The sequence below is a fragment of the Macrosteles quadrilineatus genome, unplaced genomic scaffold (assembly GCF_028750875.1).
Source record: "Macrosteles quadrilineatus isolate MER2022 unplaced genomic scaffold, UCM_ALF_1.0 Scaffold_1__1_contigs__length_201487025, whole genome shotgun sequence".
NCBI lineage: Eukaryota > Metazoa > Arthropoda > Insecta > Hemiptera > Cicadellidae > Macrosteles > Macrosteles quadrilineatus.
This window is the reverse complement of record NW_026542594.1, coordinates 82,469,281-82,488,031: the sequence shown is the minus strand read 5'-3', so window position 1 is coordinate 82,488,031 and position 18,751 is coordinate 82,469,281. Positions and strand designations below refer to the sequence as shown.

The 18,751-nt window shown below is 35.7% G+C and overlaps 2 protein-coding genes across 6 annotated transcripts in view; one reads left to right on the top strand and one right to left on the bottom strand.

Annotated features, from left to right (window-relative positions):
* The first annotated feature begins 875 nt into the window (after positions 1-875).
* LOC128983682 (sulfite oxidase) overlaps positions 876-18,751 on the top strand; it is a 217,479-nt gene continuing 199,603 nt past the window's right edge. For 3 of the 5 annotated variants that reach the window (XM_054403076.1, XM_054403079.1, XM_054403081.1), the window contains exons 1-2: positions 934-1,069; positions 8,554-8,656. In XM_054403076.1, coding sequence (XP_054259051.1) covers positions 8,598-8,656 — 59 coding nt within the window. In that variant the 5' untranslated portion in view covers positions 934-1,069; positions 8,554-8,597. Of the gene's footprint in view, positions 1,070-1,097; positions 1,208-8,553; positions 8,657-18,751 lie in introns of those variants that run through there. The other 2 variants (XM_054403077.1, XM_054403078.1) reach the window with 2 other exon arrangements.
* On the bottom strand, positions 6,463-7,776 carry LOC128998414 (uncharacterized protein K02A2.6-like). Its single transcript, XM_054424536.1, has one exon. The coding sequence runs from the start codon at positions 7,774-7,776 to the stop codon at positions 6,463-6,465; it is 1,314 nt and encodes a 437-aa protein (XP_054280511.1).

Genomic DNA, 18,751 nt, shown 5'->3' with positions numbered 1-18,751 from the left:
CACGTCAACCCGCCACCACACTAAAGAGGTGGCTGGTTGACGTGTATGAACATGTCTAAGCACCACTAGGACAACGTGCCACCACGACAACCCGCCACCACACATTTTTCCGAGGTGGCGGGTTGTCGTGCACGCTAGAGTCAACGTGTCACCCCGACAACGAGCCACCACGTCAACCCGCCACCTCAAACTTCTTCTTCTTTTTGATGGTGGGTTGACTTGGTGGCGGGTTGACGTGGTGGCGCCTTGGCGCGTTCCCATTTAAATGACTGATCCAATTTTTGGCAAGACTTGTTGATGAACAGGTGCTTGCTTCCTGACATTGTTTTTTTATATATATGTTTTACTTATTTTTCTCATATTTGAACAGATTGTAAAATAAATTCTGATAAAAAAAATTAAATGGTTTTAACTAACAGCTGTAGAAATGTTATTATTATTAATTGCCTTCTCTTAAAAAATGTAAACAAATAAATGTTGAATATTTGAGGTTTTCAGCATTTTTCACAAAAAAAAATATTTTTCTTAAACATAATGCTATATAAGGTACCAAATAGAAACTCTCCTGGTTATTTTGATGGTGGAACCACGCTGATCGGTAAAAGAAATTTAGAGAAATTGGTGAACATACATAGAAAAAAAAAACATCGCCACAGACATATTGAGAACCTCCTCCTTTTGTTGGTAGTGGGGAAGTCGGTTAATAAAAGGAGTATAGACTTTTATGTCTGTTGGCTACTTCTTTTAATCTATGCTAGAAGCCGAAGGGCTCAGTCCAGTCCAGTCCAGTTGGTACTTGCCATATGACAGTCACTCACTAAAAAAAAAAAAAAAAAAAAAAAAACACTCGCACTCCACTGAAACTCAGTTAAATTTTTGGAATTGACTTGACTGACAACGACAACTGACAACGACTAACGAAACGACAACTGACAAGAAGGTTATAGGTTAAGGTTATAGATAAGCTATTCTATTACCCTCTTTATCTCAACTCAAGTCATATCCATATGTCAAAATCAAATTAGTTCTGTGAATAATTGTTCAGAAGCGTTATCCACGATAATCACAGGTTTTAACTGTTATAATTATTTTTTAAATTATATTAGGGGATGTCGTGTTTATCATAGTACAGTTACCTCAACTCAACCCGCTGACACATTTTTTAAAAGTAGCCTTAAAGAAGTTCCATTTTTTAATAATTAATATTGTGGGTATTGTTGTAGTTTGAAGTTAATGAACTAGGCTAAACTCCTTTGTTTCTCCATTTCTTGTATCCATTGTACAACTAGGCCTACTGTGACCACTCAAAATTAATGGTTTTATTTATTAAATTTAGGTTAGAATTATATAAAGATGTTTACTTTCTCCCCTTATACATTACTGTATTGTTATCTAAGTTTGTGAAGTTAGTCAGTATTTGAGTATTGTTTTCAATTTTCATCAAAATGTTTGAGTTTTGGGTGGATATATCTGTTTGGGATCCCCCTGAACCGAAAAAGTGATTTTCGAATCCGAAGTGATGTGTGTCTGTCTGTGTGTGAGTTATATGTAGGGCCTATGTGTGTGTGTAGGCCTACTGTGTGAATGTGTGCTAAAGACTAAGTTACATTGTCGATTTTGATGAAATTTGGTATGTGGGTTAGTGTATCGATAATGAATATATCATTATTTAAAGGCCGATATAACTTATAATATTTTTCATGTGACACCGTAGTTAATGAGTGGTGTGAATAAAAACTAGTATAAGCAAAAACTAGGGATTTCTTAAGTAAATGCTAAATTTTGTGTGAATAAACACACTAGCACTTGCTAGGGGTAGGCCTAGTAAGTTCTAGAGTTTTCCCGGACGAGTAGTAAATAAGTTAATTAAAAAAAGGGTGTGAATAAAACTTTTGAAGTAGATTGTTCTGCAGTGGCGGCGATAAGAACCTGCGGGCCCCCCCGCAAGTTTGTTCGCCGGGCCCCCTCACCCAATGATCTTTAAAAAAATGTTCCCATGTATTACCGCCTAAACTTTCAATTTGGCAATAAACTTGACAAGGCATCTCCCGAGGCGTCATTATCGTCTTCCATGATCGCGGCAAAATCGTAAATACTTCCCGTAGTCATAAGTCATGGAAGAAACAAATTATCATAGTTTACCGTGATTGCTAATGCAACCAAACCTATGACATCATTAGATAGCAGTATCATCGTCTCCCGCGTTCACGGCCAAATCTAATATCACGGCCTGGTCTAATCTCCCCTCGATCCGTCGGCGGTGACGGGTAAATCATTTTTCCGTAATCGCGGCTAAATCCTAGATTTAGGTATCTCTTGTTAAAAAAGAAACGTCATTATCGTCTTCCGCAATCGCGGCAAAATATTGAACATCTGCAGCCGCGGAGACATCGTCATCGTCACCCACGAGGAAATGTTCTCGTCGATATCCGTGATCCCGGCAAAAGCGTAGGCCTAAACTTTCAATTTCGTGAGCGTGATCCTCACGGATATAAGAGCTTTTACTTTTAATTGTGCATTAATGTTTTGAATACTGAGAAAATCGGCTCGAGCTTGATTTTCTGACTTTGTGCTTGATCTCTCAAGCTTGTAGTCCAGGCTCTGCTCGGCTCGAAAATCGACATTATAGGCCTATTATAAAATCAACCGTTTCAAAAGAAACCCGATTTTGAACCGATCTGATTTGGCCTGAGGCCCTTAGGTAAGTAATTTTTTTTACCTGACTCGATGTAAACACATCAAAAGTGCGAAGTAAACAAATCTAAAGAGCAGCCTAGTAAGACATGCAATGAAATGGAAATCCTTCTTTAGCATCAATGAAAGAATGGAATTATTTATTAGGTAGTGCCCTAGCCACCTAGGTTAATTTGGTCGTAACAAAATTGTCACGTTTATTTAGTCGAATCAGCACAGAGGATCCTCTATGGTGTCACCCGCTGGCCCTAGGAGGATTAACATTAATGTTTTATCTTCCTAGGCCAGAGGCCACATTGGTTATAAATACGGCCCTATTATTATGCAACCAATTTTGAATGCGCCTTCACACAATCCACAAGGACAGTTAATGCAACCCGAATGACTGATGACAATTATTTTACTTAGGTTGGTAGATAATTTATATCGATAGGTCAAGTAATATTGTTAGTTTAGCTGTTGTAAACTACTTGAACTATATAGGTTTGAACAAATTTTCATAAAAAAAGTATTTTAATTCTCATATAGGCCTAAATATTGTTATGATAGGGGACCAGTGTGGCTGAGCCTGTCACACTATCGCGTGCCCGTGTGCCAGTAAAATTTACCGAAAATCCCGGTCAAGGCTCATGGGCCCCCCTAGCTCGCGGGCCCCCCTGCACCATAACGATATCGCCGCCACTGTTGTTCTGTAGCATATGCTTCGATATTTTCAAGCCTGGTCTGGGGCATGCTAGACCTTTTCCTAGCATTTACTAAGCATCATACCTGTCTGCTCAATCCACAGTTTTTGTTGAACATGGCTGAGTTTATGCCTATTCGTCAACAGAAAATTTGTGTTTCACAGCAAAAATGGGTAAATTAAAGTTTTTGTAACTACAGTTTATTTAAGTGAACTAATAACGGCTTAGTGCCGGTAACTCATTTATTACAGTAATCATGTGCTTGTTTGTGAACTCTTTAAAAATGAATTAGTCTTGCACCCTTGTTCCAAATAAAAAAAAAATGGATGATTTTAACTCAAGCTAAAATACACAGACTCACACACTTAATGGCATTTTTTATAACCTTTGATTTAAGTGTGAAAAAATCATCAATATAGGCCACTAAATTGTTTGTTTTTAAGCCCTACATAACTTAATGAATTTAGAAGACATTGGCCAATTTTGGGTTAAAGAGTCAAAAATTAGATAAACAAATTCAGCACCATTTTATCCATACAGTAGAACCCCTGTTAACCGAATTTGGATCAGGTAACTGTTATGAAAAGAAATGTTTAGAAACCAAATTTATATGGTTTTATTAAACTTAATAGTCAGCTACATTTTACATGAGAGAATTGCACAAAACTGTAAACATTACATACATAAACAAAACAGTCTTAAATAAAACAGCTGAAGAAATATTTGACAGTACAATAGGAATCATATTACATAACATTCACCCCATCTTTTTTTTAAATGTAATCTCTTAGATAGGTGGGAGGTCTTCGGACTCTAGTGGAACGACGCAGGTTTGTTTCTTCGTTATCCCTCACAGAAGTAGGGGTCACGGTCTCATGCAGAGGGGATGTTTCGATTTCAGATTGAATAGAGTTCCCAATTTCAGGTTGAAGCAGGTTTGATTCACGTCTCAGGTCTTGAAGAACAGGATCTAGTTCTTGACTGGGATTTTCCGAAGTCACTGGCTCATCCTCTTGTTGGATAGCTTCAGGGGGAAAAGCGAGATGTCGCACCGATACCAGAGCCTCTCTACCATCTCTATACTTGATGCGAGCATAGTCTGGATTAGCCTCTATCAGCTGAGCTTGTTCCACTAAAGGTTCATATTTGTTATTTCTTACATGCCTTCTCACTAATACTGGTCCTGGATTCATGAGCCATTGAGGTTGAGAGGTGCCATAAAATGATCGTCTCTGGTGTTTGAAAAGACGTTCATGTGGGGTCTCATTCGTAGCTGTATATAGTAACGAGCGTATACAATGCAAAGCTTCTGGCAAAACATACTCCCACTGTTCTGTCTTCAGTCCCTTGTTTCTCAGAACAAGAGATACAGTCTTCCAAATCGTTCCATTATATCGCTCAGCTTGAGAATTACCTCGAGGGTTATAAGGTGAAGATCGGCTAGCGGCGATTCATTTAGAGTGTAAGAAATTACTCAATTCTTTTGACATGAAAGCAGAACCTTGGTCGGAGTGGACAAAAGCAGGCATACCAAAGATGGTGAAGATTGATGTAAGTGCTTTGATGACAGAAGATGCTGATGTGTCTGAGCAAGGAATAGCAAACGGATATCTTGAAAACTCATCAACAACCGTCAGTATATATTTATTCCTTGTCACAGATGGTATTGGCCCCTTAAAATCAATATTAAGTCTCTCGAAAGGAGCCATTGCATGGATGAGTGTTGATGGGGTTTTTTGGTAGAACCGAGGTTTCACTTCCGCACAAACAGAGCATGAAGCGGTCATTCGCCTGACATCTTCAATAGAGTAAGGGAACCATCCGTACTATTCCAGGATGTCCAATGTCACAATGAATTCTACAGAGTTTTTCGAAATATCTACAAGAGATGGAAGATGAAACTCGTGAAAATGTATCTGCTACTACGTTTTCCTTGCCAGAACGGAACACTATGTCGTAAGAGAAAGGTGCTAGTTCCAATCGCCACTTTAAAATCCTGTTGTTCTTTACGTTTCCCGCGTGTTGTTCTTAACCTTTCCCGTGTGTTTCTGATTGAACATATATGACACAGATATCTGGTCGGTAATTAATTTGAGCCGTCTTCCAATCAGGAAATGCCTCCATTTCTGTATTGCATCGAATATTGCGAGGGCCTCTTTTTCCACAGCAGGTAGATGTTGTTCACTCTTACAAGGGTACCGTAGGGGGGTTGTACTCTTCTTTAAAGGGTAGCCGCTATATCTGATTCAGATGCATCTGTTTCTACAGTAAATGGAATATTTTCTTTAACTGCAGACATACTGTCCGGAGTTCGCTATTTCTTCTTTTAATGTCTTAAAAGCCAATATTTCTTTACTGCCTACTGGGAATGATTTGACTGTAGTAAGGCAATGACCCTTCTCAGAGAATTTAGGGATCCACTTTGCGTAATAGGACAACATGCCAAGAGCTCTTTTAAGGCTTGCATTATCAGTTGGAACGGGAAAATTCAAGAGTGATTGCAAGCGATCAGGATCAGGACGCATGGACATGTTTTCTTCAATGTACCCCAGAACTGGAATCCTGGTCAACGAAAACTTAGATTTTTCTTTGTTCAGGGTAACATTATACTTTTTAGTTGCTTCCATGAATCTCTGTAGGTTTTAATTCTGCTTGGATACGACCACAAATAGTTACATCGTCCAGATAAGCAAACGAGTCTAGTAGATTTTCAGTTTCTATAATCTGGTCAATAGTTCTTTGAAAACACGCCACACCATTAGTTACGCCGAAAGGAATTCGAGTGTATTGGTAAAGTCTCCCATTAGCTTCAAATGCAGTGAATGGTTTATCTTCATTCCGAATAGGTATTTGGTGATATGCCTCCTTCAGATCGATTGTACTGAACACTTTATATTGAGCAAGCTTAGAGACAAATGATTCAATGTGAGGTAGAGGGTAGGCATCAAGCTGTGTGAATTTTTTGATGGTTTGAGAGTAGTCAATACACAGACGTCTCTTGTGCCCATTGTTGACCACAATCACTTGGGCTCTCCAAAGTGATTTACTCGGTTCAATAATTCCTTCTGATATAAGCCTACTTACTTCACTTTTTATGAACAGAGTAGCGGCGGGACTTGATGGCTACAGGCTTGACGTCATTAGTTAGATTATCAAACAGTGGTGGTGGTGGTGATACTTTAGCCCTAAGTAGATTGTAAACGTTGAAGGGTGGGCGTTTACCACCGAAATTCAGCTCCACAGCAGAATGTTGCCGAAGGATGTCATGTCCAATTACAACATCGGCACATAAATCAGTTAAGACGAGCAGCTTTGTCTGTGGGTATTCGTGGCCATCGCACACCATGTCAACAATACAGTGGCCAAGAGTTGATGAAACATGGCTTGTTGATGCCATCGATATTTTATGCTTTGTTGGGTATTTAGAAATATTGAATCTTTTCACAGTAGCTTCAGATATAAAACTGTCGGAACTCCCAGTATCAATGAGTGCATCTACTGGTTTGCCATTTAACATCAGTGACACTGTAGCTTTTGAAAGACGTTTTTGTGAGGCAGCAACAAGAGGGGAAGACATTGAGTTTATTTCTGTCTTATCACTTGGAGTTGTTTTACCCTTAAATGTCCTACTTTGGTTGCGAGAATTGCAAACTGTTGCCCAATGGCCTTTCTTGTCACAAATATTACAAACTGAGTCTTTGGCAGGACAGTTGGCTCGAGAGTGTCGTGACCGTCCACAAAAGAAAAATTTTTCTCTTCTTATCGAGGATAATTGGTGAGAAGACGAATCAGAAGCTGCCTGAGAAACATTTGTATCAGTAACATCAACATTTTTAGGAGTTGACTGAGATATAGAGTTACAAGGGCTTGAAATATATGAAATCGCCTGATTTTCAGCTGATTCCAAGGTAATGGCTTGATTATAAGCTTCTTCAAGAGTCAAAGTTAGATTTTCAAGAAGTCTTTGTCGAATGGACTGTGATATTAATCCTTGAATGAAAAGGTCTCTTATGTACTCGTTGCGATTTTCATTAGCAGTGACAGGTTTAAAGTTGCATGTTTTACTAAGTTCTTTGAGTTTTCGAAGATACTGATCAATATTTTCTCCAGGTTTCTGTCTTCTAGTTGCCAGTTGATGACGTGAATATACCTCATTATTAGGCTTTATAAAAAGTTTGTCAAGAATAGATATAGCTTCAGGATAAGAATCAGCCTCTGAGATTATTTTATATATGTTGTAGTCCACAAAATTAGTTAGAAGTTTTAGTAGATCATCTTCTGCAGCACATATCTCTTCCATGAAATTCTTGAAAGTTGTTTTCCAATGTTTCCACTGACGATCAGAATGGGGATCATTAGGGTCCAAAGATAGGTGCTCCGGCTTGAAGAATTTATCCATTTAGATTTCTTGGAATAAACTTGAATAGAAAAGATAGAATACAACTTGTATAGAACTTGTAATAATAAAGTTAAAAGATTAAGTTGAATAAATTGTTATAAAAAGAAATGTTTAGAAACCAAATTTATATGGTTTTATTCAACTTAATAATCAGCTACATTTTACATGAGAGAATTGCACAAAACTGTAAACATTACATACATAAACAAAACAGTCTTAAATAAAACAGCTGAAGAAATATTTGACAGTACAATAGGAATCATATTATATAACAGTAACCGAAATCCGGGTTAACCGAAATGGTTCTATAAAATAATATAGGGCTGTAAAATGCTTTAATAACTTCAGTTAACTGGTTCAAAGTATTTTCCACCCCATTGTAACGTTTTTGTAGCTGAAAGAAAACATTGAATTATATAGACATTCTCTTAAATTCATTTTTCCTACACACTGTGATGATACAGTGGCTATTTTTAGCATATGATGGGTTAACCGAAAAATTGGTTATCCGAAACGGCTCTCCTCCTTTATTTTGGTTAACCGGGGTTCTACTGTAATTATTATCAGGGACCGAAGTCCTGCGCTATAACCACTAGACCAGCTTGCTCCCCCAAGCTGTCTACAAGTGACATTAGGATGTCTGTAGTTTAAGTTTCTGTTTTAATACAATTTTTAATCACCTAGTTCAAAAACATCTTGTTTTTAGCCAATGTAATATAATTATAAATATTATTTAATGCTCAATAATATTGACATTTAAAGAATGTCATATTTCAGGTTTGATTATTTGGACCTGGAATAAGATAAATAAGCAAGTAACTATGGCATCTTTTCGACAATTCACAAAGTTTTATTTTAGAAGTCAGAAACTATTACTAAGGTAAGAGGTAATATTTTAAATATCAATTAATTAAAATAAAAAAATATTAGGCCTAACTGTATTCTTTTTTAAACAATTATCCATACAAATTACTTTACACAATTTAAACGCATGGTAATCAAGTGAGTATTTGTAATTAATTCTGTGTGTCCCCCCCCCAAAAGGGTATTTGGGGTGTTTTTATTTGTGGGGGGGGGGGCGTCTTGCAAGTATTTTTTATAAAACCTATACATACTGTATATATTTAGATTGTTTAACTATAAGAATGAATGCATGGTCAACCCAGCAAGCTTGCTGATAGCATTACTGCAGGTATTCCTCGTGTGTAATTTATCAAATTAATCTATTCTGCGGTAGGCATATATGTTTATCCATATATAAATCCCAAAGTACCCATGAAGTTTGAGAAAACTACAAGTCAAACCCCTAAACCATACATACTTAAAATGTCTTCATGACGAGAAATCTTGCACAAAACTATCCATTATTTCATAAATTGCCCTTTAAGGCCGTAATTCCTTTCTAAAGTGAACTTTCCATATGATAAAATACCTGATGTTAAAAATACCCCCGCCGCAGCAAACCTGCAGACTTAGCGAATTTCCATCTGCCTGATTAGATTTAAACTAAAATGTCTCCTTAAAAATATCACATTTATTCCCTATTTAAACAGAATTAGTTTAATGAGTACTTAGGTTTGCTGCAACAGGGAGGGTAAAAGTTTTTTTTAATGTAAAATATTAAAAGGTACTGTGGTTTAGTAAGAAATTAATGTATTTTCCAAATTTGATCAAAATATGTTCATAAACAAGCAAACTACACCAGTTGACTTATTCTCCATAAGAATAACATAAAAATTTTAAAATTACAATTTTTTTGAATTTTCTCCGTAACAATTAGGCACATAATAACGCTTCAATATACTAAATTATTTGTTTTTTTAAGCTCTACAAAATGTATTAAAAAGAAATTGTGAAATTTTGTGTTTTTAGGGTCAAAAATAGGAAAAACCTATTTTTACCCCATAAAACCCCCCATAATCCCCCGTTCCCATTGTCCGATCATGCTGGTTCGCGAACTCATTCAAGGTTATCCTGCCTTACACCTTCAAACCAAATTTTATCAAAATCGGACAAAAATTACTCAAGTTATCGTGCGGATGGACACACACACACATATATATATATATATCTATATCTATATAAATAAAATTAGAGTTTTGTCTGTACATTGCTCAGAATCATAAACTTTTAGATTATTTTTACGTTTTATACATTAAACAAACCGTAACAAGTCTCATCTACATTTCTGTCTGTCTTCGTGTCTGTTACGGCCCAAGAGCCATTTTACGCGGCCTTCTCCTGAAAAACTAGAGTACCTATCAAGATCCAAATAATTTTAATGTATTCACTGGATTGGCGAGATTGTCTTTAGCCATTAAAATATGGCGTCACTACTTTGTATATAAAACTACGGACGTTTAAAAACCCGATTTCGTGCGATTTTTGTCAAGTTTTCTCCCAATGTCCAATGTTCATCACTTAATCATCAATGAAATAACGAACAGCTGTTCGGATCAAGATGATTTTTTCTAGCTGTCACTGATATGTTTACATTAAAGGTTGTTTACAAATACCGCAAACATTTCCGATCACATATTGAAAGCAAAATCCAAAACCAAGTGAGATTAAAAACTATTTTCCTTACATAAAGGATTTCATTAATCGCAAGTTCAATAATGTGTAAAATGAAATGGAGATTCTATGTGTATAAAATTGCTCTGAAGCTTTGATAGCCGGGAAAAAGACCTTGAAACAGTAATCTATAGGGCTGGGAAACTTACGTTTATTAAATTGACGGCGTTTCAATGGCGGTTGTGTAAAGCGTAAAGTGAAAAATCATAACTGCGGTGGGTGATTGTAACAGAGGTTTATGGATGATGCTAAACTCGCTTTTCCAATGTGTCACTTTCGGTTTTTACTGACCCCTATGTGCTACAATCGCTGGACCATACAGCCAATAGGCCAATAAGACTGTATCTTGGGTATATAGGCCTACCCAATTATTCATAACAACCTATTCGATGACGATCCTTGATACCGGTACTTTTCCCTAGAATATATGGCCTAGGTACCTACTTAGGATATCAAATTAAAAACTTTAAAAAACACAACATTGTGTGATTTTGTTCACATTTCCTTCTACAGTAATATTAACTACATATACCAAACATCGTTTAGGGAATACGTCATATTCTAAATAACAAAAAGCTGTTTGGATGAGATTGTTTGGTTCAAAATGTCACCAAAGTTTTTATATATATGTTTTGCTTTTTCTTTATATGTCATAATATTAGGTTTATATATAATAGTTTTGCCAGCATGTCTGAAAATATGCAAACCAACTGCTGTTCTTTATATAATAAGGTTTCAACTGACTACTATAAGATCCCCGTGCGGGCCCGTGCGTAGAACGGGCACACAGATAGTATAGATATATAAAAATTTGAACGAATGGTGTTTTTGGCCTCTGGGGACATCAAAATGAAAAAGTAAATCGGTCCCGGGCTTAGGTCTTACCATGAGACCTACGGTAATAGCTACTTCCCTATAGGGAGAATTCGCTAATACATCAGCTGTACTTATTTGTTTGTTTCTTTCAATTTATTACCTTACTAGCAGAGTACCCGTCCTTCGTACAGGGTTAGCATAGAAGTTAAAAATGCAGTTAATACTCAAGCTTTGCGTTTGTAATGGGGGAGGACAAAGTTTGATAAAATTTGCTTCTTTAAATTGACGGTATAATAATGGTATTACACATCTACCATAGCCATAATGTTCTACCTCTTCACCTAAACAAAAAAGAAAAATAAATTATTACAAATTCACAAAAAATCACAAATTATTCATGACATTAAAGACATAAACATTACTGTAAAAAATCCTACTTTGACAGTTGTCATTGTGTATCACAGTATTTTGTTGCTGCTTAGTTCAAATAAGCTGTTTACTAAATGCAAAAAAAAATATAGTGCTGCACCCTGTTGGCAAATCTTATAACTTTTTAATGCTTTTTGTATATCATAGAACCAATCAATTTATTTGAAACAGCTGACTAAATTCTTTAATTCCCTTTAAATATGAATACTCATAAGGTTAACATAGGGAACTACAGAGCCACTGGGGCAGAGCCCGAAAAGATTTTTGAGATAAGAATATGCCTATATGTTAATCGGGAATGTGAGCTATCATCATGCCAAATTTCAGCAAAATCCGTCCAGTGGTTTATGCGTGATTGTACTTCAAACAAACTTTCACATTTATAATATTAGTAAGATAAGATTAAAATCAGGTGTGATTATTTGTTTGTATTACTGTATCCCATTTTGTTTATTTCAGCTTAACTTAACCAATCAATAGTTTTATTAATACTTATGAAGTCAAACGGGGTGAAGCCCGTGGGTAACAGCTAGTCAGCAATGACACTCATTTCAAGATTTTTTATATAATAAAAACTTCATATTTAGTATGAATGAGGACCCACATATTTTATACAAGTTCCTTTAACTGAGCGGAGCTCTTATATGCGACTCTTTTGCATTTCGTAATACGCAAACTCCTCCTAGACGGCTGAAGCAATTGTTTTCAAATTTTGCAAGGTGATAAATACCATATCGGTGAGTGCCAACATCTTTTCGACTATTAAACAAATCTTTTAGGAATCCGCCCCACAGTTTTTCAAAGTTTCAATGTAATCCTTATGGAAGCAGTATTTGACACATAAACAAAGGCATAAGATCAGCTGGTGACTTTTGAATGAAGTAAATCAAGAAATAGCTGATAGCATTATTACACAGATATAAGAACAGAAACGGTTTGGATCATAAATAATATAATCAAATGACAACACTAGCCTGAATCGTATACTAATAGCCTTAACATCTTGTTTGGACGTTTATTGACAGTTCCATTTTGAGTAATAAAACAAACGTGTTTGCTATGAGTCCATCCAACTAAATTAACAGTTGAAGTTGTGTTTGGAGGCTTGTTCTTGGGAAGACCTTATGTAATATTTTTAGTAACCCCTATTCTAGTGATGAATTGGTTTGTGAATTAGTATATGATTTAAAAAAATTGGGTTTTCGTTTCCGAGTTTGTTTAGCTCTTCTACCTGACCGATTTTCATGATTGAGGTCTCAAATTGAAGGTATGCACGCACAGATTTCACATCAAGCATCGGCATATATATATCTACAGTCCCACTCAGCTTATACGTAAACGAAAGTCGCTCCCCATGTATTTTTTATGGGAGTAAAATTTGGCTTTTCTTTTCTGAGTTTGTTTGGCTCTTCTACCCGACCGATTTTCATGATTGAGGTCTCAAATTGAAGTTATGCACACAAAGATTTCACATCAAGTATCGGCATATTTATCTACTGTATTACTTGACCAAAAAACATAAATTTGATTTATTTTCAAATTCTTACTTCAATTTAAGATGTATTTCACGAGTTATAATTATACAATCCTATATATTTTGGTCTAAGAACTTTCAGTGAAATACCGGCTTTTATTTAAGCTATATAAGTTATTCAAATTGCATGAGTTTCAAGCAAACGCAAGGTGAACAATCAACATGAAAATTATATTTTATAAGGGTTTTCTATGATTAAAAATCAATAGCTTCAGTATTTTTTATGTTTTTTATATGTTTAAGACTCAAAATAATCAGTAAATTATAGGCTTTAATTTGAGCTATTGATCGTTTGCGTCAGTTATGTTCAAAGTACTGTATTACTTAATCAAAAATCATAAATTATTTTATTTCTCGGATATGATATTTATTTTTACACTGCAGAGCAGCATATATTGTGATATCCGTGGATAAGTTAAGTTATGTTTTGGTTTACCTACTTTAAATTAAGTTTTAAGTTAATAAATGTAGAATGAATAAAGAGTTATAGTTATAGTTTGTATCAACTTTCTTTCTTTAGTATAAGCAATGTTATGAGTTTACAATTCAAAATTATTTCCATAGTAACTAAAGTCAAAACCATAGACTAACCAACACAAGTAGACTTCTCATCCCATTGTAAATTTTGAAGCAAGTTTTTCGTGTCTAGTTCATGTACGTGACACATGGGCGCTAGTGTCGACGAAACTTTGTTTCTATTATTTTAGGGTTAATTTCTTGATTTGTGCTTTACTGTTTGGTTATATAACTAGGGGACAGGTTATTGTTTATGATTAGATCGTATTATTTGGTTAAACGAGGTTTTAAATGGCTGTAATAACGGGAAACAAATTGTAAACAAAACACGACCTCTACATAAACCGTACAGAACTAACAATAAAATTGTCTTCAGCTGTTCTATAAGGATGAGAAATCTACTAAGGGAGTATGTTTTATCTATGTCAAAACATTAAGAAAATAAAACTCAGCTGCTCTTATAGATATTGCTTTAGCAACACTCTCACATCTAGTTGTTCTGGGCCCCTTTTTTCTTTCCGGAACTCACGTCAGAGACTTCAATGGGATACAACAAGTTAATAGGTCTGGTGATGTATTTCCCAGATCCTAACTTTATTTTGGCACTTCTTACTTTTCCATCAGCACTGACGTTAACCCTCCGAGTGTCCCTTGTTTTGGCCTTAATGTCTGCCTATTTTTTGCTCATTTGCAAGGTTTTATTAAAACGGACCTGAGAAGCTTAAAAACAATGTTAATTATACTGTTCTATATACCATTTTGTTTGGAAAATCATGGGCTTCAATATTATACAGGGTGAATTTTAAATGAGTTCCCCCCCTACTTTTTTCTGCATTTCTTAAGATATCATCTCCGGACCACGTCAGATCATTGTTGAGTAGTAAGTACTTCATTTTGACTGGGTATACATTTTTGGCCGCCATCTTGGATCCGCCATATTGGATACAAAGTTTTTTTTTCAAATGTAAAGGTAGGGTTGTGACCCATTATTTCAAACCAGAATTTTACGCTGATTACAATGCCGCAATTAGTTTTTAAAAATCTTGATCCGTTCTAAAGTTATGAGGACTTTTTATAACTTTATTTTTAGCGCAATTTAACATTGTGCATTTACAAACTAAGACCATAATCTCAAAATAGTGCTAGATAAAGATAAGTATACACCACCATTCATTGCCGACATATTTTCACTTGGTTATGACGGATGTAGTTTTTTCAGCCGCCATCTTGGATTCGCCATTTTGAAATGTGATCAATTAATTTAAATATGAAGGTGGTGTTGTGACCCATCATTTTGAACTACTTTTTTATACTGGACTCAATGCTGCAATCCGTTTTTGGTTATCAAGCTGTCTTGATGAAATATTAAAATAGTCTTATTTAAAATTTCAATATTTCAAAAACCAAAGATGCAAATGAAAAATGGATTGCGGCATTGAGTTCAGCATAAAAAGGTAGCTCAAAATGATGGGTCACAACACCACCTTCATATTTAAATTAATTGATCACATTTCAAAGTGGCGGATCCAAGATGGCGGCTGAAAAAACTACATCCGTCATAACCAAGTGAAAATATGTCGGCAATGAATGATGGTGTATACTTATCTTTATCTAGCACTATTTTGAGATTATGGTCTTAGTTTGTAAATGCACAATGTTAAAATGCGCTAAAAATAAAGTTATAAAAAGTCCTCATAACTTTAGAACGGATCAAGATTTTTAAAAACTAATTGCGGCATTGTAATTTGCGTAAAATTCTGGTTTGAAATAATGGGTCACAACTCTACCTTTACATTTGAAAAAAAAACTTTGTATCCAATATGGCGGATCCAAGATGGCGGCCAAAAATGTATACCCAGTCAAAATGAAGTACTTACTACTCAACAATGATCTGACGTGGTCCGGAGATGATATCTTAAGAAATGTAGAAAAAAGTAGGGGGGGAACTCATTTAAAATTCACCCTGTATATAAAACATAAGGAACATTTGTAAAAAAAAAATATTTTGGAAAATTAAAAAAAAAAATAAGTTTGCGCTCAATGAAATTGTATAAATTATAGGCCTATAAATATTTGAAAATAGCCACTTTGTTCTAAATTTTATGAGGATTCCAAATATATAATCATATAGTGAGGTAAGTTATCAAATAAATATGTTATGAGTGAAAAACAGATTTCAGTACATAGCGTTTAGCTAAGAATGCATAGCCTAACCATAGCTAGGAATCTGGCTGATAATTTACATCAATATCACTACCTACTTCTTCAGGATCATCAACCAGCCCTTCAAAATCACTTAAATCTTCTTATAATGCACCACGTATATCACTACTTTTGATTTTTATCACTAAAACAATGATAAACGTAATAAAACACATCAGTCATCGGTCCGAGGTTAACCGAGCTGTTTACAAATATGCACGTCAGCTGTCTGCTACAATATTTTCGGAACTAAAATGAAAAGCGCTTAGAGACAGACCTCCGGAGAAAGCTCTGAATCTGTCAAATAAAACGATACCTAACTCGATCCAGTTCAATCCGATTTTGACAGTCATAGAGCCTTTGCCGTAAACAGTGTTTGTGAGTCGCTGCAGCGACACAAAACACTACACAAAGTGTATTATGTGTCGCTGCAGCGACAAATAACACTCGGAGGGTTAAGGACTTCTATTTTCGCAAGTCGCCATGTCCCTCTTGGTAATGTGTCGTGAACATGAACTACATCACCAACTTGTGGATGCTGGGTGGACAGAATTCTTCCTTGTTTGATACTATGTTGAGTTCTCTCCCTTAAACTCAACAGATAGTCTTTCTTCCAAATCTTCCAAAAGCTATTTAAGTTGTTGGTTCCCCATTTTCCACATCTTTAATAAATCCGATTCAGTCACTTTGGAAATAAACTCCATGTTGTTTTCTTGACGTTCATTTAAACTATTTACAAAACCATTTTTTCCATGGAAGTTAAGGAAGTGGCCAGGAGTTATAATAAAGTCAGTCAAACGTTGATCTGAGGAAGATACATAAACTAGTGGTCTTGAGTTGATAACAGCTTCTATTTCAATCATCACAGTGTCGAGTTGTGATTTAGTCAGAGTAACTGCACCAATACTCTTTCTTAAACATCTCTTTATCAAAGGTATCAACCTCCGTACATTCCTCCCATCCAAGGTGCAAACTTTGGGATGTAAGTAAATTCCCAGGCGAATATGCAACCGTAAACTTTTGAAACTTCAACTCTAGAATCTTGAAAGGATTTAACGTTAAGAGGGCCAAAGTAGTCAAGTCCTGTAAATTTGAAAAGGTATACTTTCAGTCACCCGTTCTATTGGGAGAGAGGGTATTTGGGGCAGCTTGTATGGTCCACCTTCGTATTTTAAGCATTTCAAACATTTTCGCAAAACCCTGTTGACTTCAGCTCTGCCATGGATTATCCAGAAGGATTTCCGAAGTTCTGAGAGAGTTTGTTGCACTCCCATGTGAAAAATCTTACAGTGACAATCTTCTATGAGCAGTTGAGTAAATAAATTGTTCTTTATTTATAGGGAAAAGTATAGGGAACTTGCAATATTCTTCAAGGTCTGCATTTGAGATCCTACCCTTACATCTGATAAGTCTATTAATATCAACGAATAGGCCAAGTTGATTCTGCAATCTATCATCCCTACCATCTCTTATATTACTTAGCGTTTCACTAAAACATGTGTTTTGAACGTGTTTAATCCACGATAAACGAGCATCTTTGAGTTCTTCAGATGTAGGAATGACATAATTTGCTTGTTTATTCCGTCTGCATCCACTTATAAATCTTTTACAATAAACTGTTGTCAAAATTAGTTTCGAAAGTGATGAAAACCTATGTATATCAATGCCAAAAGGACTAGCTAGTTTCACTCACGTCTTCGGTCTTTGTAGTCAAGGCGACGACGTTTTCTTCAATAGCTTCAACAATATCGTCTTCACTTAATGGCTTGTTCAAATCAGAAGACCAATCCGGCCACAAGTCTTGACTACAAGACAGCCATTGTGGACCTGACCACCATTCATTGCAGTGTTTCAGATTATCCACCGTTTTACCTAGAGTCGCCATATCAGCTGGATTTTCGTCAGTAGGAACGTATCTAAATTGCGTCTCGGTGTTGGTTTTGATCTCCATTACTCGTCTCTCCACAAACTTAGGAAGCAGCTTTGTTGTGTTTAGCCAATGTAACACGCATTGTGAATCAGTCCACAGTATCTTATTTACAACAGGAAGTTTTAAGGATTCTTCCACAAAACGTAACGCTCTTGTTCCAATCAACACGCCTAAAAGTTCAGTCTTGGAAGGGTAATTTTCGGCTTTGACTTTGGGGTTAAATGGCTTTTAAAAAACATGAGTCACTTTGACAGTCTCCTTAGTAATTAAATTTATATACACAGCACACAAATATTACATCCTTTGATGCATCCGTAAAACAATGGAGCTCTACATGATCTGCTCGTAATCCTGTGAATCGAGGAATAGAAACTTCAGTTACTTTAAATAATATCATCATATATAATATTCCATTCCCTACATTTAGGCTCATCTAGTAATTCGTCCCAGTCCAAACTGTCTTCCCACAACTGTTTGAGATAGAGTTTAGCCTTCAGTGTTACGGGGGATAATAACCCTAAGGGATCAAAAACTGATGATATAGTCCTTAAAACTTGTCTTTTAGAAATAGGTTTGTTTCTGTTATTGTTAACAGGTTTTATATGAAGATTGTCAAGATTGGTGTTTCATCTTAATCCAAGAACATTAACATCAGTAGGATTTTCAGTTGTCGTTTTTCCATTGGTATTTGTGTCATCAGTGTATTTGAGTTTGAAGACCAACATCTTAGGTTCATGTTAATATCAGAGAACAAACTAGAAGTAGTTGAAAATTTGGTTGTGGCCTTTTGATCTGTGTCACATCCGGTAACCATATAATCAACATAATACCCCCGCCGCAGCAAACCTGCAGACTTAGCGAATTTCCATCTGCCTGATTAGATTTAAACTAAAATATCTCCTTAAAAATATCACATTTATTCCCTATTTAAACAGAATTAGTTTAATGAGTACTTAGGTTTGCTGCAACAGGGA

Excerpts from the sequence above, each read along its gene's own strand:
- LOC128998414 (XM_054424536.1), bottom strand. The coding sequence starts at position 7,776 with ATGGATAAATTCTTCAAGCCGGAGCACCTATCTTTGGACCCTAATGAT.